The sequence below is a fragment of the Benincasa hispida genome, chromosome 10 (assembly GCF_009727055.1).
Source record: "Benincasa hispida cultivar B227 chromosome 10, ASM972705v1, whole genome shotgun sequence".
NCBI lineage: Eukaryota > Viridiplantae > Streptophyta > Magnoliopsida > Cucurbitales > Cucurbitaceae > Benincasa > Benincasa hispida.
The window spans coordinates 19,066,874-19,088,093 of NC_052358.1; the positions used below are offsets into that span (position 1 = coordinate 19,066,874).

Genomic DNA, 21,220 nt, shown 5'->3' on the forward strand with positions numbered 1-21,220 from the left:
GTAATGTGTCTTATTTATCGAGTTGAAAAAAAATTAAACATAATCTCTTTAACAAGATATTTATTACATTTTTCAATATAGACGATCTATTTTTCTATGGGAAAAATTTTATACTACTACTATAGTATGAAAAAAAAATGCAAGAATGATGAATAAAAGTAATAAATATTATGTGTACTACCAACAAGTGTCCTTCTCTAACTCCAAATTTGTTAAAGGAAAAAAAGAACGTGCATGACGGGATTCAAAATACTTTCATCGCCACACATATATTAAAGGGGTGTTTGGTCTACCAACTTCATAAGTTGGTGTTAAATAACTCAATTTCAATAGTAAACACTATTGAAGTGTACACATATATCGAAAAATCTTAATCTTTCCCTCTTTCTCTATTTTATGTACGTTTATCGAAAACTCTATCTTACAACTCTATCGTCTAAATACATATTTCCTAACTCCAACATATTAACTCCAAAGGGGGTGTTTAGAGCAAGGATTATCTTAAAATTATAATAACCACCTCTTGCTACAGTAAATACTATTTCAAAATTCCAAATTAGTTACAGTCATCAACATTATTTTAAAACATCCATTTACTATAGTATTTACTATTTGTTACAGTTTTTACTATTTTACTTTTTTTTTTACTACAGTGTTTATTGTTTCCTTCTCAAACTAAAATAATATACACCCCAAACACATACTGTTATAACCCAACTAAAATAATCTACACCTCAAACACAAACTATTATAATCCAACTATAATAACCTAGGACTATAACAACCAACTTCGTGCCCCCAACGACTCAAACTAATTCATAACTCAATTTAGTGCTCCAAACACCTATTTGTTTGTTCCTCGTCGTTGTTTTTTTTTTTTTTTTGGGATCCCCTTCAATTATACAATAGAATAAACTTAAAATTATATTTAAAAAGAAAAAAGAAAAAAAATCACGTGATAAATTGTAGTTAGACAATTAAATGAATTGAAAAGAAAACAATATCCCAAATATAGTAAAGTATTTTTTTATATATATAATTTATATATCATAATTTTAATAAGCACTTCCCCATATGATTAATGCTTTTGGTGTTTGTGTTTTTTCGTGCCACGACTCACTTTTTAGGTTAACTATTTACCATCACTGAAAGTTGAAACCCATAATCTCATCACCATTTTCCAGTCCCACCCCTCACAAAAGCACTTTCCCATCATCATTTTGAACCAAAAACAAAACCATATATATATATATATATACACACACACATACTATATTCTAAAAAATACGAATTGTCATTGTCTTAACTTTTCGTCACAGTTGAGGTTAAATCGATGAATTTTAGTAACAATCTCTCGTGTCATGTTAAATTACTGTTCCTCTCAAAAGTTTGAGTTGACAAAATTTAAAGTTGTTGAAATACTTTAAATATGTTACTTGACACTCCCAAATGATCAAACATGAGGTCTCGCTATCTCAACAATAATTAGTGAACCAAGTAAATAATCCTTGTGTCAATCTTTACTGTTTATATTTTCTTGTTTTCTTTATTTGTCAATTTCATAACAAAGGTTAAACTATAAACTTCGTTCCTATGGTTTTGAGAAAGTTAAAATTTAATCTTTATGATTTGATAAACCCTCATAAATAGTCGATAGAGACTATTTATGGGGATTTTATCAAACTAGATACGAGATTTTGTCAAATAATAAGGACTAAATTCTAATATTCTCCAAACCACATGGACCAAATTTACAAACTAACCTAAATTCAATTACTTTTTTTTTCTCGTGGAATTTGGGTAAGTTTGTTAACATTAACACTTACATTAGTTTATACTATGAACTAAAATTCAAAAGGGGTTTGAAGATTCAATATTGTAGAAGTAGAAATTGAGAAAGGAAGAAGAAAGAACAGATTCTTGGGGTCATATTTGGATGGATGAGATTGAAAGCTCCAAAAAAACAAAAGCAAAGTGCAAATATATATGAATGAGAGAACAAATTCCATTTATCTTTTAAGCTTCACTTTGAGTTTGGTTCATGTGGGAGATGAGAGAACAAAAAAATATACATTGAGGCTTCTAAAACATTAAAAGGGGGTCTATTTCTTTAAGCTTTTTATCAGCCATGGAAGGCCCATCAACAAGCACATACATACACATAATCATGGACCTACTTTCATTTGCTTTTCTTTTTCTACTATATGTTCTAAAGTTTTCTTGTTGGGAATCAAAAATTTTATCTCCCTTCAATTCATCCACTTTAATGGGGGTTCTAAAAGATAATGACATTGTGTCCTTCTCACAATTTGCATGCATTTTTTTGCACACACAAGGCAAAAAAAAAAAAGTGGTTAAATTACTAGTTTAGAACTTGAGCTTTTACGCTTGTCTAGGGTTTTATAAATATGGCATTCAGTATCAACAGATATAACACAATACAAAAAAAATTGTAAATATAGTAAAATTTAGATCCAGATCTTGAAATTTAGCAGTGATAGACTATATAGCTTATGAGAATCTATCAACGATAGAGTCTATGTGTTATATTTGCAATTCTTTAACAATATTGTTATATACTTAATTATTAACTCTAAAAGTATTACCCATTGTAATTATCTTCCTTTTTTTTTATATTTGATCCTTTAAGTTTAAAAAGTGCCTAATGAGTCTTCAAATCTCTCGTTTTGTGTATAAGAAGTCTCTAACCTTTAAAAATGTCTAATAAGGTTTCGATATTTCAATTTTATGTCTAATAGGTTCTTGAGAAATCCAGATTTTTTTTTAAACTAACTAATTTATTTAATATATTTTATGTCCAGTAAGACCCCAAGATTTTCAATTTGATTTCTAAAAGATCTGCAAATTATTTAAATATATATATATTGAAAATTTGAAATTCAAAATTAAAGTAACATATGAATATAAAAAAATAATATAAAGAAAAATAAAATAGAAAAATTAATGTAGAAAATAATGAAAATAAATGAATTTTCGTACGTAAGATTCAAAACCCTGGTCTGTGAAACCTCACATCACCTGTGGTGGACCTATCTACCAACTCGCCAACCCCGATTTTTTTTATTATATTGAAATAAAATAAAAATAAAATAAGGAGAAACTACTTTTTGTAGTTTATCAAATTTCAGTCATATTTTAAGAAACGTTTATCAAATTTTAGAAACAAGAAACGAGAAAAGTTATCAAACAAGTCAGTTTTTAAAAAAATGAAAAATAGGAAAAGCAAACAAGAAACGAAAACATTATCAAATAGGCCCAAGATTTCCTATTTGGGAGGGTCAAATTTGTACAAATTTACAACTTTGGAGGCCCAATTTTACTTATATATAAGTTTGAGGGTTTAATTTTTAAACCTATGTAAGTTTAAGGGTCTAATTTTTAACACTTACATAAGTTTGAGAGCTCAATTTTTACAATTGAAAGTTTGAGAGTGTAATTACAACAACCACAATACTTTAGGGATGATTTTACAATTTACCCTATAAAATGACTTTAAAATNTATATATATTAATGGTTCAAAGATTTATTAAACACAATTTTGAAAATTCATGAAAATTATTGGATATAGAATCGAAAGTTCTGAACTTATTAGACACTTTTAAAAGTTCTGAAACCAACATAGACACGGACCTAAAAGTTAAAAGAGTTGTTTAACTTTAAAAAAAATTGAAAGCAACAAATCAATTGAAGCTAGCCGAGGTCAAACAACCATAATTGTAAAAAGAATGTTAATTTTTCACATCTTTTCGTTTGTTTCTTTGACGTTTATTTCTCTTAATGCTTTAAAATGGATTGTTAATGAAATTTAATGAGCAAAAAAAAAATGGAAAGAAACCATTGAAATAAACTAGAATAGGGAATCCATGCTTCCTTCTTTGACAATCAAAAGAAGATATTCCTTTACCAATGCTTATGTATGAACGCATTGAGGGCTCTATAGTGTCCTCCATATTTAATCAATTTAAGCCTTTTTTTTTTTTTTTTTTGAATTTTCATGATATGCAATATTCTCCACTTGTTAAGGATTGTTTGACCAAAATAGTTTTTGGGGTGTAATCTTAGTGATTAAATTCAAATATATAGCCATGAATTCAATATATTTCATTAAATGGATTGATGGATTGTTTAACCTATGATGTGAAATGAAATTGTTTGCATGAATTTATCTTTGGTGCTATTCCAAATATTCCTTACAAAATTAAAATGTTGGTCTTTCCTCGTAAATCTGCTATCTTTCGTTAAAAGCTCAAGTCCTGTGAGTTATCTCTATGCTTTTAAATTGATGTGAATCTTTATTCCCATCCTTAATAAAATACAGCTCACTCCAGTTTAAAATAATGGTTATTAAAAGAATAAAATTTCAATGAACACTCCCTGGCCCTCTTCTTCTTTTAATTGTTTCTTCTTTTGGTTCATCACTCTATTTTTTGACAAGCACATCTTCACCCATGTTCAATATTTAAAAAATAATGATAATAATAAATTTAAAAGAAAAAAAAAAAAGAGAGAGAGAAATAAAAAGGAGCATTTTCAATCAAATTGAACTCATGTTCAGTAAGGGCAAATTGCAAAGATTACCCATAAAGTATGGTAGTAGTAGTTACAATTACAGTGCTAAACTTTCAATTGTAAAAATTGAACCTTGAAACTTATATCAGAGTTAAAATTAGACCCCAAATGATAAAACTTGAGCCCTCAAACTTATACAACTGTTATAATTTATACAATTATGTAAGTTTGAGAGATCAATTTTTACGATTGAAAGTTTGAAGGTATAATTGCAACTACCACCATATTTTAGGAGTGGGAATATGCAATTTGCCCTAATAATAATAATAATAATACAATGAAACTAATGCAAATATCCAAATTTTGAAACATATTCAAGCAAAGTTAGGCTTTCACCTTTTAGCCTATTAAATTCTTCAAAATACCATAAACCTCCCTAGAAGAAAAAGAGGGGAAAAAAAAAAAAAAAGTGGGTTCGTTTAGTGTGGAGAACATTTTTGCTTGAATTTTAAGCATCTTTTTCAGGAGAATTATTCTCATACTCTTTTAAAATGAATATATTCCTTCGAATTTGAACCTTTAAGACCTATAGCTTTTTATCCAGCTTCTCTAGATTTGTCATGTACGGCCTTATTAATCATCAAAATCTTTGTTCTAAGAATATTTTTAGGTCCTAATTACCCTCAGTAGAGTATACAATTTACTTGTCCAAGACATTTCAAAGTCTCAAGTCTTAACTAAATAATACCTTTATCCATCAAGCTATTCAACAGCTTCCCCCAACCCCATTTTTCTCATTACTTAAGTGTTAAGAAACTACTGTTGAGTTCAAGGTCGGGGTAACGGACCAGCAATGAAACTCGAGAATCTATCTTCTTCGAGCGTATTGCAAAAAGCTCGTCGAGAGATCTAGTTTCGAGAATATTTCTTAAATTGAGTTGGTCCAAGTGATGGTTCATTTTTTCCACTTAACTTTCTGTATTTTAAGGTTGCTTGGTAAACTTGGTCAATGTTCAAAGTAATAAAATGAAAAGTGAGGAGGAAACACTCAATAACATCAAAATATTATTTATTTCCTCAAACGAGCTTGCATTATTATTCTTTTACAATGAAGGGGAAAAAACGGAAACGAATTTTGACTTATGGGCCTCCATGTTTTTATTTTGGTCACTGGGCCCAAGAAGAAGCCCAAGCCCATTATTCCCTGACAGATAGGTTCCTTGCTCATCAGGGGCGGTCCATATTCCCCAAGCAAACATATTTCAGCTGCAAAGGTTTGATTGATACATTTAAAACTAACGTTTAAAACGACTTTCTAAGTACTTAAACAATTGATAAATAGTCAGAAATCGTATAAAAAATTATCATCTTTAACAAATAACACTCTGTCGATTATTCTAATGGTTTATCCCAATACATCTCGGTCAGATCAATACTGAGACCAAAATAAAAATTTAACTTCCTTTAATGAAGGATCTAAACCAACAATTTTTTAGGACTTCACAGGATGAAGACTGAACTATTACTTTTACGTAATCTTTCCCTAAATCCTATTTCAGTATTCATTCAAGCCTTTTTTATTTCTTCAATCGGATTAGATCAGATTTGAATGGATATTGAAATAAGAAATTTGAAAATTTTCGTCATTTGATTAGATTAAAATGGAGATTGAAATAAGGAAAATGGGAAAAAAAAAATACCTTCATAGTATTTGGAAAAATTACAAACATAATATTTAGGAATATGTACAAAATAAAAGTCATGACATTCGTTCTAGCCAAGATTCCACCGAGAAAAAAAAACGATCATTTGAATACTTTCTTAGAAGAAGCTACATTTTTGTTTTGGTCTCAGTATCAATCATGGTCAAGATGCATTGGTATGAGCCATTGAAAGCAATTGGATAGAAAGAGTTCTATTGGTGGAAAGATTATGATCCATTAAAAGTAATTGGCTAGAAAGAGTTCTATGGGTGGAAAGATTAATTTTTTTTAATGCTACTTCCTATAGTTTTTCTAAATAATTAGTTTTTAAGTCGAAAAAAATCCTTTTAAATGATAAAATTACTGAAAATATTTTCAAATATAGCAAAATATCACTACCTATCAGTGATAGATGATAGTAGTCTATCAGTGTCTATCACTAATAGATAGTGACATTTTATTATATTTGTAAATATTTTGGTTCGCCCAAAAAGAAATGTGTTTTTAAGTTCTTAAAAAGACATTAAAGGAGTTAAACAAACTAAACGACCCAAAGAAGCTTGGAGATGGTACAAAAACATTGTGCAAGAAAGTTGAAACTTGGTAAAGAATTGGCCTTCTAAAGTGCATCAAAAGGGTTGAGTAATACCTCAAGATATTCGTCCATCCCATATTTTGACCCTTCCCTTCCAAGGCCCGACTGTTTAACGCCACCAAATGGAGCCACCTGCAATAAGAAAGATATCAGGGGATGTGAAAAGCCATTTTTCATTTACTAGGGACTATGGTGAAAATTGAAGATTGTGCTGCAAATATAGTTCCCAAGGGCCGCCCATGCTCAATTTTGTGTTATATTAGAAGAATTGGACGACGACCAGTCTAGAAAGTAAAACAAATTATATCAAGAATTTATCGTCCCCTAAGAGTGAAATAATGTTTGAGCCCAACATAAGGGGTTAGGAGGAATTCAAAGCTCTTAGTTGAGGATACATGCCTGAATCGCACTATGCTCGTGTTTTACAAGAAAATTAATGTTCACCAATAACATTCAAACTTTTGAGTATAAAAGGCATAGTAGGCAAATATAATATCAACTGAACGAAATTTAGGCAGTACACAACTAGACGTCCCCATAGAATTTTCACATTTGTTTATTAGAGAAGTTCTTTAAGATTTTCTTTTTCTTTTTTGGGTTGGTAAGAAGTAGGAGAAGTTTTTAGATATGAAACTATTTCACTGATAAATGAAATTTACAAGGCATAACATAAAAATCTGGAGGAGTAAGAAAAATTCCCTCCACGTGGTAGAACCATAGAAACTTCATTTACAGAAGAAACTGTGCAAGTACGACCAAGATGAGGATACAGAAACAGTGTTCTAATGTATTGTATCTCCACCCTTCGCTTGTTTTGAAATATTCTCCTTTCTTAGTTCTTAGTTCTTACTAACCGACAGGAGTGCATGTAAAAGCCACTCACTTTAAGAGAGTGGCCTCATAAACATGGTAAATGAGAAATATTGAATAGAAGTGAGGAAGATAAGGTTCTGATCAAACATGCTTAAAGCATATGTTACCAAAAATGCCTTGCCAATCATGAGAACAACATAAACAAAAGCTATAATTAAAATATAACGAAGGAAACCCGAATCCTCTGAGGATGTCTTAGATTCATCTATTTTTAATGCATTCTTTTGGTGTAAAGATTTACAGGCCATTACAAGTCGTAGTTTTTCTTTCCTTATTGTAAATTGGAAACATTACTAGTATTTTCTGTTGTATTTCCTATGAAATCCTTTTTGTAGTCTTTTGGGTATTTCATCCCAGCAATGAAATAGTTTCTTATAAAAAAGATATCTATATAAGGAAATCTTATTTGAACCTTAAACTGAGTACTAGACCACCAAAAGCGAAGCTCCACAAGAAAAAATTTTAACCTCCTTTGGATAATAGGACTCCAAAATACCTTGGACATGTAAGTTGACAGTGCGTCCCTAGAACCACCATCCAATTTCCTCAGCCAAGCATCGAGGGGAACAAGCCAAATTTCTTAAGGACAAAACTTCACATGGTAACTGTTTATATATAATCTTTCAATCCTAAAATTTTAGGGGAACTAGAGAAAAACTACAAAATCACAAGTATTTCATATATTCATTTTTTAATTACCACGGCATTCATCCCCTCTTGCACAAAGCTGATACAACAAGAGTGAGATCGATTAATAGTGTGTGTGTCTACTGTCCAAGTTGTTAAGCTTTCGCTGCTCTTCAGGTGGATAATCCACTATTGAGAAGAAAATTTGCATCTAACTGCCAACTAATGCCCCTTACTGTCACAAACAGCAAAGAGCGTACTTAGGAAGGAGGTGGAAGTAAGAGAAACCCATCCCCGTTCTTTCCAAAATTCAAGGGAGGGACCATCACCTACAATAAAACGGGACGTATTATCCATAAGGTTAATTAAACTCAAAATAATCTTCCATGAACGTCTACCAATCCCGAAACCTAGGTGGCTCAAAATCCACCCACACCAAGAAAAAGAAAGGCCATATTTACTTTGGACCACCCACTATATATCACAAGGAGCTCCAACTCAAAAGGAAAGTGCCATAGCCATTTAGAGAACAAAATCAAATTCTTTTGGCAATGACTACCAAATTCCATACCACCTTTCTCCTCAGGAACTGGGAAGGAGACATTCTAGTGACCAGGCGGGCTCCAACTTCCATATTCTTTTGAAAGATGGATAGCAAGTTATCATTCTCCAACAAATATAAAGTTTGCTAATCACTAATGAAGGACTGCTTATCATATTTAGGTTATTCCAAGCTAAGCAGACCATTATGAGGAGATATTTGAAAAACGAATAGTTATGAAGAAGTAAAAGTTTATGGCATATATTAACGGCTACTTCTTGGGACCGTTGAGGCTTTGAATGAAAATAAACAAGAGAAATATTAGAACAAAGCTTTGGTGTAGATTCACTTCACCATAATCTTCAATTATATCAGAATTAAAAGATGGCAGGATGCCTTACCTCTGTAGAAATTAGACCTTCATTAACACCAACCATTCCATATTCAAGAGCTTCAGTCACTCTCCATGAACGTTGAATATTGTTTGTGAATATGTAAGCAGCTAATCCTATAAGACATCAGAGATTAATTAAAATTTAGTGAATTAATCGCCTAAAAAATACTAAGAAAAACAATTTATCAATGGTGATAAATGAGGTAGAATATCATGGCTAGGGCAGAACCTGCATTGGTGTCATTAGCGAGAGCAATTGCTTCCTCCTCTGTTTTGAATGGCAGCAAGGGTGCCACGGGACCAAATACTTCCTCCCTGATGTAAAATAGAGCCAGTTCAAAGATATAAAGCCATGAAGCACAATTGGGCATCGGATCGAAGGAGAGCCCAGTGCCTAACCAAGTATAGGTGTCATGCTTTTTAGAAATCTTGCATATGTCACAAGAACATTACATGCATTAAGTGACAAAAGGAATCTTTCCATATCCAAGTCAAACTGATTAAAAAATTGTTAACAAGTTATTGACCGGGTACTTTGTACTTTTCCCTCTTTTGCTTCCTTTCTCTTTTCTAATGAAAGGGATTTCTTTGACCCACCCTCAGATAGCAACAAATAAATATCATTCCAAGATGTTAGTCTCTAGGTTGGTTGAGATGTGATAGAACCAAATATACAAAATTATAAAAGACAATAAAACTACATGATAAACTATGCAATTGAGGTAATTCGACCCCCTCTCTTGAGATCACTCAAGCCTAAACCAACTAAACCAATGTCTACCTTCACCCTTTTCCCCTAACTCACTCATAACAAATTACCATAACCACTTCTCTAATCAATTATTAATATACCTTTAATACCCTAATGGTATTCCTCATTCCATCCTAATACAATTCCAGTCAAGATGATCCAAAGAAGACAATCAAGAGAAGTCTCTAGGATCAAAGAAATTTCTAATTTAAGATCTTATAACAAAGAGAGAATATTGTCATTGCAACAAAAATTGCTCCAAAATATGAACGACATTAAAAACCTCGAAATACAAGGCATCCACGTGCATGTCAATAATTAATTAAACCAAGTTCTGAAGATTATTAAGGAGAGGTAACGCAACATTGATACCTGGATACAAGCATGTCACTATTTACGTCAGCAAGAACTGTTGGCTCAAAAAATGTCATCCCAAGTCTGTGTCTTTTACCACCAAGAAGAACTTTGGCTCCCTTCAAAAGAAAAGTAGGAAGGAGAGAGAGGGAAAGAGAACTGAGTGAACTTCAAATGATTTATTGGTGGCATAAATTGGAAATAGATTTATTGGTGGCATAAATTGGAAATAGATGGGTAAACTTAAACACCCCCTAAATTTTGGAAAGCTTTCCATTTTTATTTTTTTTTAATGAGAAGCCAAGCTTCCATTGTATGGATGTACAAAGACATTAAAAGATTTTTTTTAAAAAAAATAATATTATTAATAAAAATCCAACAAAAGGACTACAAACAGAACCTTACAGGAAGACACCAATGTAACCTAATAAAACCAAATTGACAACAAAAATTCAAGGTGACAAAAGCCTAAACGAGATTAACTCTAGCAACACTTCAATATCTTCCAAGGACCCTTCTACCCTTCATAAGCATATGTATCTCAATATTTAGCATGTCAGTTATTCAAGGTATCGTAGATAAGAATGAAAAGTTGAAGGTAAATATAGAATTTTTTATCAATAACTAAGTCTGATAACTATTTAGTTTTTAGATTTAGGTTTCTCGAAAATTATGGTTCTTTTCTCACAACTTTCTTATAATAGTTTTCATCTTTCCAAATGAAGCATTTAAATCCTTAGCCAAATTCCAAAAACAATAACAAATTTTTTAAAACTATTTTTTTTTTTAGATTTCAAAACTTGGCTTAGATTTTGAGAACGTTACTAAAAGGTATATAAATAACAAAGAAACCCATTGGTGGGAGTAGTGTTTGTAAGCTTAATGTCCAAAAGCAAATAACCAAAAATCAAACAATTATTATATAGGGCTTAAGAAACATCAAAAAAGAGGATTGGTTCAAGGCTAAAAATTATTATAACAAAGCATCAACAAGAAAAGAAAGCCTCAAATGAGAAGGCCACCTCTTCAATGAATGAAACAGGTGACAAATATTCATAAACTCGTTTGCCATTACAAGAGATGGTAAATGAAACTCTATTCCAGCAGTCACCAGCCTTCATAATGCTAAAAAAATGCATGCAATAGTTTTCAAAAGAAAGTTTCCAGTCCATCTGTCAATCCTACAAGTAATGAACCTAGGTACTGTTGATTAAAGCTAGTTAAATAAAGCAGCGACAAAATCAACATGGATCTGCCTCCCCTATAAAAAGAATCTTTTATCCAATTGATTAGAATTACGATACATTTTCCCTGCCAGATTGGCAGCAATTGACTATGAAAAATGACCTCAACTTCATGCCCTTAGCATGATAATGCAGCCGGAAGTTTAAAAACAAACTCAATCAGAAATTTTACCATACAACAACCTTTTCAGATACAAAGAGATGCACTAAGGCATTAGGCCCATAACTTGCAAAACTCATCTGACAAAACCAGTATCCATAGTAACAAATGGTAAAATGTCTGTGAATGGATAAATAGCAGGGAAACAATAAGACAACTCTTTAACTATCTCATACAACCAAGATAACAATGGGGAAACTAAAAACCGAGATATATGAACTCACCACCCAACTTCTCAAGTTCTCATGATCACAACCAATGCCAAACACAAAACATTTGCTCTATTAATCCTAAGACCAAAGATCCCTAAAAAAGAAGAACCAAAGCCCACGAATTACATTAAAAATAATAATTATTGTTAAATTACCGATTGATCCAAAAGCTTAAGATGATGGGTGAAGGTAAATTTAATATTATATCATCTAACATTCCCTCTCAATTGTGGATTTGAAATATGTAAAAGACTCAACAAGCAGAAATCAATATTGATTGAGAGGAAATAACAGTGTTGCGGATTGAACGCAGGACCTCCTGGATCACCTACTCTAATATCACGTTACATCACCAGTTGACCCAAAAGCTTAAGTTGATGGGTGAGTGTATATATATATTACACACACACACTAGCTTTTACCACGTGCCTTGCACGTCTATTTCAATTTTATTTATCAAATATTAAATTATATTTTAAAAAAATGAGTACGTATTAAATATTATCGTTCATAGTTTTAAAAATAACAAAATATTTATGTATCATAATACGCAATTTTTTTAAATTTTTCATAGCTAACGCTTTTTTTAGTTGGATTTATTTTGATCCATTTGTTAGTTTTTTCTTTTTTTTTCTTTTTCTTGAGTATAATAGATCTAATACTTAAAGCTTATTAAAATTATACCATTTTTTAAAATTTCTATTTAAGAAAATAAATTGAAGCCTATTGTATATTACACTTTTGGATCTTAAATATTGTCAGTCATAACTAACTTTATTGTGAGAAAATCTTTTTTCTAAAACTAATAACATGAGTGTGTGAGTTTTAATGTCTTTTGAGTGGACTTAAGTAGTGGGAGGGTTTTAATTAACTTTTTTCTTCAAAAACTAAAAGCCCTATTCCTTAAAAAAAGAAAAAAAATGAAAAAGATCACTCCAGCGTGAGATAGAGAAGAGAGAGAAATGAACTAATTTGTGTGTGTAACTCCTTTTTACATCTTCCATATGATTTTTAATTAGTGTGTGGATTTTACTTTTAAGGTTAAAGTAGGCATTATCAATATACTCAAGGGTAAACTTGTCTAAAAAAAGTTTATTCCACATTCAAACTTTGATATATATATATATATATATATATATATATATTTATATATAAAGTCCTCTGTAAATGCAATTAGCAAATCACAAATCAATAAGCATACTTCCTTCAGGAAAGCTAGACATCCACGTACATTGCATGATTTAAAATTCCAGAAATTATTATTATTTAACTTTTGGAACTGACTGGTGATAGCAAGACCAAACACCATTTAAGTAATAAGCCATAGCCTCTTTGAATCATTGCCATGAGAGTACTTAATAATTCTAAAATACTAGGTCAGAAACAAACCTTTGTGGTGGCATCTTGAAGAAATTTCTCAACCTATCACAGAAAAGCCCACATGCATCAATAAATACGGAAACTGCTCAAATTAAATGACGCAAGACTGCAGATTTTATGGAAACTTGATGGAAACAAAACAAACCTTCTGCACGGCAGCTTCATTAATTAAAGGACCCTGAACAAATGAAGTGAGAATTAAATTACGGATCTTAGAAGTGTTCTAAAGAAACCTCAAGTTCAACTAATGATAAGTTTATTGTAAAGTAACTATAACATAATGTCCTTGTTAGAACAACCGTCATTCTATTTTTCAGATTAAAAAAAAAAAAAAAACATACGATATCATTTAAGAGCAAATTCAGAGAACAGAAGAAAAGAGGAGACATATTCCCAAACTGATGGCCAATAAAAAAAAAAAATTAAAAAAAAAAAAAAAAACCAAATAAACAAACAAACAAACTATCCAATTCAAACTAATGTAAAAGGGAGGGCATTAATATTCAGATAGGAAATCCGAAAATAAGCAACAAAGCAAACTAACTCCAAAGGCTAATATTCATATGTCCAATAAAAAAAACATTAACAAATAACTACAAAATCCCGGTTTTTTTTAACTAACTTTTCCAAAAAAGAACCTTAGTTGCTTGTATCCATTGATCTTGGTTTAATATTCGGAAGGTTGATGACATGACATTTGATATGAAAGATTATGCACAGTCGGAAGGGATAATAAAATGTGGAAGATTAAAGGAGAGCAAACATAACATTGGCACTCAATAAAATTAAATTACCTTGGAAGATAATTTTATAAAGAAAAGACTATCAATCACAACTGAATAATGGATTAAAGGCATAGCAACTACCTGAGCTACACCTTCACCAAACCCATCACCAACTTGCAGATTTTGCACGGCTTTTGAGAAAGCATTTGTAAATTTCTCGTATATTCCTGAAAGCTAGAGTTTAGTTCAAATTGAAAGAAAAGAACGTGATTCATCCAGTCAAAGCTAATAGTATTAAATGAATTCAAGAATTGATTTAGGATCAAATGAAACTAGTGTACTATCCGAAAAAAGATACTCATCTCCTTGAACGAAATAAAAAATCAAATAAGAAAGTGATATTACAACATATAGCATTACATGGTTTCCCCCAATGTGACCATCATCTGTTCCTTGTCCTTCCTAAAGGTTTACATGGTTTGTTTTTTTTTTTTTTTTTCAGGATTAAAAAGTATGTCTATTTTTGGCTAAAATAAGGATACAAAATGATGGGAGGGAATACAAGAATCCATCCAAGGAAAATTGTTAAAGTTACAAAAAAAAAAAAAAAAACATCAACAGGTGTAAATCACAAATCGGGGGCAGTTGCAATTGCAAAAATATTTAGCAAGCAACAAGAAGCTGCTTTACAACCAAATTTAGCATCTCTTTATAGTCTCTACACTTCTCATTAAAGCACTTCAATTTCTCCATCAATTCCAGTTTCCACATAAAGTACTACTTACGAGATTCGAAAATGAAGAAACACTACCCAAATAAAATGGTAAAATGAATTTCAAAGATTTCACTTTGACCACATCACCCTAACAGCCTAACCCATTGGCATTCCAGTAATAGGGTTTTACATCAGTAGCTTTCAACTCTTTAGAATTAGTTCGTCTATTATACAATCATTTCTTAGAACTTAAACAAAACCTAAATGGACAAGTGAATGTCCATAGTCGTTAATCCAATTCAAGATATTAAAGTCAGCTATTAAACATGAGATTTCACTGCTATTACTTTTTTTTGAAAAGGATACGGGTCTCTTTATTATTGCAATATAGGAAGAGACTAATGCTCCAAAGTACAAGAGATTTATACAAAGAGCATAAAGAGCAAACAACAAAGAAAAACCCAAGTCTATCACTGCTATTACTATCAAAAGCATTCAGAAGATTCTCTAAGCAAAAAGTATTAATACCAGTAAGCCGTTTATTGAATGAGCAGAAGAAGCAACTTTCAGAACTAAAGTATACATCTGTCAATACCTTCTTGAACAAGAATTCTATTGGCACAAACACAAGTCTGTCCACTATTCCGGAACTTTGCTGCAATCTGAAAGATGAAATAAGGTTTCATTACTTAATTTTCCAAAGATGCCTGTACTTATAATAAAAATAGTAATGATCCTGCTGAATTCTGTAAAGCAAGATTACATTACACTTCTAGAAAATAGTTAAACTTTCTTGAGTTTACCAAACAAACAGAAAAGACGAACTAACACTATCAAAACTGCAAGTAGAACGTACTTATAAGGACAAATAGAAGAGTAATTTCAGATTAAATGAATTATAAGCTCTGAAAGATGAAAAATCAAAGCACGTTCCTCAAAAAAAACAGGCTGCATCCCCAGTTTTCTTCAGGAAGAGTTATGGTTGAATAGACAACACACATCACTAGGTAGTATGTGAGAAAGTAATTAGAGAGAGAATCATAATGGTAAGTGCTAATTACATTAACCATGCATGACCAGGATTGTTTCTAAGCCATAATCCTGTCTAGGCATTCGTTTACCTCTAAAAAGCTACAAACTACAGATCCATATTTGTAAGCACTACAATTGCAGTTTTTTTTTGTTTACTGCACAAATTATTATTACAAAAAAAAAATGTCAGACCCCGTCCACAATATTTAATGTAGTGCTTCAGCTTCCATAAGTTTCTATTAAGTTTTACTTAGGATGTTTCAAGTTATGATCCGGTGTTTAAGTTCTTTGTTTAAGGACTGGTTGTATTTTCTAATAGGTTACCAAGCCGTATCCTTTAATGAGACAACTGAAGGATTTTCTCAAAGTTTGTTTCTCTCCCCACTTGGCTGCATCAATATTTTACCATAAATCTACATTGAGTTCCAAATGCTGGAAGGAAAAAAAAAATAAGTATTCACACATATAACATTAAGAATTAATAATTTCACTTACAGCTCCTTTTACTGCAACATCCACATCTGCATCATCAAATATTATGCAAGGGGCATTACCACCAAGTTCAAAGGACACCTAGAGAAGAGAAAAAGGTACCATAAGCCACATTAGGTTTTTCAAAACTCTATCCTGAAAAAATGCTTTAATATTCTGAATTGTGAGTTACCCTTTTAACAGTTCCAGCAGCACCTGCCATCAACTTTTTTCCAACTGCTGTTGAGCCAGTAAAAGTGATCTTTCTTACCTGCATACATTAGATAGACCAGTAAGATTAAAGCAGCAGCACCATACTGCAAAAATAATCATTCTATTAATGATTAAAAGGAACCTGAGAACTTGCAAGTATAGCATCCCCAATAGCAGGAGCATCTCCCATAACCACATTCACAACACCCTACACATTAAAAATTTAAACCATTACTCATATATGAGGAACTGAAAAGGGCACCCAACACTCAGCTGCAAACTGAGGATTACAGAGATAAATGCAATTACAATGTTCCGATAACACAAGGCAGATTAACAAAGATGCTTTCAGATAAGGCTGAACAAATATGTAAAACAAAGAGAACTAAGCGAAGTCATTCATGACTAACTAATGGCCTACAAATCTTCTTGCTTTTCATTAGCAGTTAATGACGAACATAACCTACAAAAAGCAATTCAAGCAAAAAGCAAGCAAATACCTAGACTATCAGAAAAACAAGAACAAAGTCCAATTCTATTGATGTTGGCAATATATATGTACAAAGATAACTTTCAGAAAAACAAAAATCTTCGGAAACAAAAATTTTCAAAGTTAATTAAAAGCACGGCATTCTCATAGGTAATTACTGGGGGTATTCCAGCTTGAAGTGAGAGATCAGCTGCTGCTAAAGCTGTCAAGGGGGTAAGCTCAGAGGGTTTTATGACCACTGTACAACCACATGCAAGAGCAGGCCCAACCTGAAACGCAAGGGTAACAGAAAACAAGGTTTCTTCAATAGCAGCTTATATTAATTGGAAAGGTCATGTTCTCATTAAAGTAAAATGTACAGCACGGTAAACAATTAAACACAAATGCTGATGAAAGGGACCAACCTTCCGTGTAATCATAGCCAACGGAAAGTTCCAAGGGGTAATAACACCAACAACTCCAACTGGCTGCAGAAGAAAATGTTTATGAAACACTATGGTACAGAACATTGTAAACGGTTTCAATATTTTGCATGAGAATAAACATGAATATCGATATAAAGTATGCAGAATTTCCAATAGCGTAAAACTTCCCAAATTCCCAAAATCTAAATTTAGCAAATCCTCCTTACGCTCTCTAACAAACAAAATGCAGCATGTACAACATTACAAGAGTAAGAGAAAAAGGGTGCAGTGAGATGAAAGGGTGACTCCCTTCAGATCCAGTTTCTCAAACCTAAGCATTACATGGTCAGTTCAATTTCAACAATAACACAGCAACGTCTTGAGGAACCACCAGATAGAATTACATAAATTTATTACCTGGTCGCTTAGCATCTTGTGCACTTAAGCTCATAACAGACCTGGATACTAATGCTTGGGTACAATATATAAATATTCCATGAATCCGCATATTAAAATTTCAGTGAAATTGTGTAGGTTGGATGATTAAATTTGAATAGTTTCCTCAAGTGCACACATACTGACGCATATGGCATTCGTGTAATTCTTCAAAACAAACAAACAAACAAATAGCATAAAACTGTCAATTGACCTGCTTCAAGACCAAAATTCGACGATCAGCTATAGTTGGCTGGATTATGTCACCATATACTCGTTTTGCTTCCTCGGAAAAGAACTCAATAAAGCTAGCTCCATAGTTAGTCTGCATAATTAGTTGGAAAGTGTATGTTAAAAAAGAACAAAATAATAATGTTCGGATACCTCCTAGCTAGAATTAAGATCTAGAATATATTGAAATATAAAGGAATAACCACAAGATAACCCAAGTATAAAGACACTTGAAACCTCCCTCTTGAGTATGCTAACCCAAGCACTAGAACACCCAACAATTGTCTACCCTCCCTCCCTCACCCTCCTATTTAAACAAGATACACTACCTAACTCCCTATCTAATTACTCTTATGCTCCTCACTGATAACATGCTAATATCCCTAATGAGGTATCTTACAGATAACAGATCAAACCCTGATGACTGCTAAAGTGAATTATACTATACCTCACCCACAGCTTCCTTTAAGGGTTTGCCTTGCTCTAAGGTTATCAGCTGTCCAATCTCTTCTTTGTGGGCCATTAGGAGCTCATACCTTCAAAATACAGGAGAATGAAGAAACATCCTAAGTATGACAGGTAACCAATGCAATACTATTCAAAGGAACTAGGCAACACTGGATGTTGAAATGGTTCAGTATCAAAAGTGCTCAATTTTAATGCCTCTGCTACCTTTTGCATGCCTAAATTTCCATGAATTTATCTTGGCATAAAAAGACTTGTTACTCTCATACTAATATCTTAAAAGGATGAGGTAAAAAGAAATCCAAATAATGGATGAAAATAATTCATTTTCTCTTACCATCCAACTGGAGATAAAAGGAGAAGTAATAATAATGATAATAAATAAACAAATTTAGAAAATAATAAATATAAATGTTTGATACCATTTGCGTAAGCGATTACTCCGATCAGCTGCAGTAAGCTTGCTCCAAGCTTCAAGGCAAAATATGGCAGTTAGCTGAAGTTAGCAAGTAAATCTTTTTTACAAGAAACAGCTGCCGATAAACAAATTAAATGACAAAAAACGCAGGAGGTAAGCCACAACCAAAGCCATGAAAGTCACAGAAAAACACTTCGAATTGGCAAAAATAGTGTTTGAGCCATAGTAACCAAAAAGTTTGTAGAGTTTGCACCACAAAAAAAGGTAGCGGAATACAGCATCAATAATATAGTGATGCAGAAACGACATCCTAGTTCAACACTTCAACCTGACGTTGTAACTAATCGCCTAAACATATAAGCTTTTGTCGGGACTAATCTTAGAAACTTACACTTAAAAGCATCATAAGCTGAAGAAATAGCATCATCAGTCTCCTTTTTACCCATGAGCGGAACATTGGTTATAACTTCACCATTAGCTGGATTGTGAACCTGCAATAACACAAAGAAGAATTCTTTTTTCCATAGTCTGCAAGCTCAATTGTGAGCAAATATAAGGGAACAAAATTTAACAAATGTGAAAGTAATGGTTACCCACACCTCTGTATAGAAAAAACTAATCGGCCCATTTCTAACATAACGCACAAAATATACAAATTCTCTCTCAAACCAATAAAATAATAAAGGAAAAAAACAAAAGTTCAAGGGATCCAGGATAAATTTTATAGCAAAGAGCAAAAAAGGTCATCACTCGACTTATTGAAAACTAAACCCTCTCTTCATTGGGAGCATCAGAAAACGTAAAATCCTTTCGGCCATACCTTAATGGTCTTCCCATCATAAGCATCAATCCACTTCCCTCCAATGAGGCCTTGGCTTCGTAACAATCCAGAACTGTGAAGACGAGTAGCAATGCTCTGCGCCTCCGAGCTCATCTGACATCCAAGCATAATTTTCTTGATATTTTTTTCTTGAATAGAAGCAACAAGTTTAAAAGATCTAAGGAGATACAGAACAAAACAAACAAAAAAAAAGTAACCCCACAAAGTCCCCATTAAAGAAAGTTATCCCAACTATAAAAAATGTTGCAAATAGAAAGCCAAAGATGTAACCTCGACAAAAAGATCAAACATCATTTGGGTCCCTCTCCGCACCACCGAGAACATCACATATCAAATCACTCATCCAGCAAACCACAAAAAAGGATCCTTCTCCACAATCGAAAAACAAACAACTATCTTGAGGAACAAGTACAAACTCCTGAAAACCCTCAAACATTCAAGCATATTGGCATAAACTCCACATCCAGGAACTCGATTTCCGAATCCAAATAACTAGTTTAAAAAATAAATAGGGAGGGTGAAATGATTACCTGACGAATGAGAAGAGTGTGGGAGTGAGATTTCTGCGAAGAAGATTGAGATAGAAGAGGAAGCCTGCTCGATCGAACCACTGATCGAGCTGTTGCGATTACTCTTGCAGCGACCGTCATAGTCATTGTCGATCTCTGATGTTTCTTCTTCTTCCTCTTTGGAGTTCAAAAATGGCTGCAGCAATTAACAAATTAATACTCGTCTTCTCCACTCAACATCTGTCCAACTGATGTACACCATGTTCTGGGAAAGATTTTTCAACGTTTTTAAATCAGTCATCAGTGACTGCGCAGGTTCTTTGGAATTTGGATTAATAAAATCTTTAAAAACATTCCACCTCCTCTTTGCTTTTTTTCCTTTTTTTTCCATTTTTGTTAAACTAGTTTTACACACGAGGAAGATTAAAATAGGTAGTTTTGAAAACAATTTATAAAAATACAGTAGTTTTGAAATTATTTACAAAAATATTATTGTTTTTTTAATAGGTCGAAGATTAGAAATTCAACCAACCTGGATCGAATTTTCAACATTCGATCTTTCCTTTTTTTTTTTAATAATTTTCCAATACGTCGAGTGTTGAAAATTCAACCTACCCATGTCGAATTTTCAACATTCGATCTTTGTTTTTTTTTCCATTTTATGAAAACAATTTCTAAAAATATTTTATTATTTCATTATTTTATTTAAGCTCTAAAAATAACAAATTAAAAAAAAAACTAATATCTCATAAAAATAAAAATAAAAATAATTAAAATATCTCATTTATATAAAAATCAATGTGTCCCACAAGATGGACGTTGTCGATTTCGAGCTGGTTGTCGTCGTCAATTTCGAACTTAAGGTTGCTCTGGTTCTTCTTGATGTTGCTTTGGTTCTTCTTTATG

The 21,220-nt window shown here is 32.2% G+C and overlaps 1 protein-coding gene across 1 annotated transcript; it reads right to left on the bottom strand.

Annotated features, from left to right (window-relative positions):
* Positions 1 to 5,565: 5,565 nt before the first annotated feature.
* On the bottom strand, positions 5,566 to 20,633 carry LOC120088315 (succinate-semialdehyde dehydrogenase, mitochondrial). Its single transcript, XM_039045529.1, has 20 exons — positions 20,336 to 20,633; positions 19,785 to 19,898; positions 19,356 to 19,455; positions 18,969 to 19,017; positions 18,530 to 18,617; positions 18,065 to 18,175; positions 17,416 to 17,478; positions 17,170 to 17,280; positions 16,664 to 16,729; positions 16,502 to 16,579; positions 16,333 to 16,410; positions 15,401 to 15,467; positions 14,232 to 14,317; positions 13,511 to 13,543; positions 13,375 to 13,407; positions 10,388 to 10,488; positions 9,494 to 9,579; positions 9,272 to 9,378; positions 6,884 to 6,961; positions 5,566 to 5,797 (listed from the first exon to the last, which is right to left on the bottom strand). Exons 1-20 carry the CDS (start codon positions 20,459 to 20,461, stop codon positions 5,759 to 5,761), a joined length of 1,614 nt encoding a protein of 537 aa, XP_038901457.1. The 5' UTR covers positions 20,462 to 20,633; the 3' UTR covers positions 5,566 to 5,758.
* Positions 20,634 to 21,220: the final 587 nt, after the last annotated feature.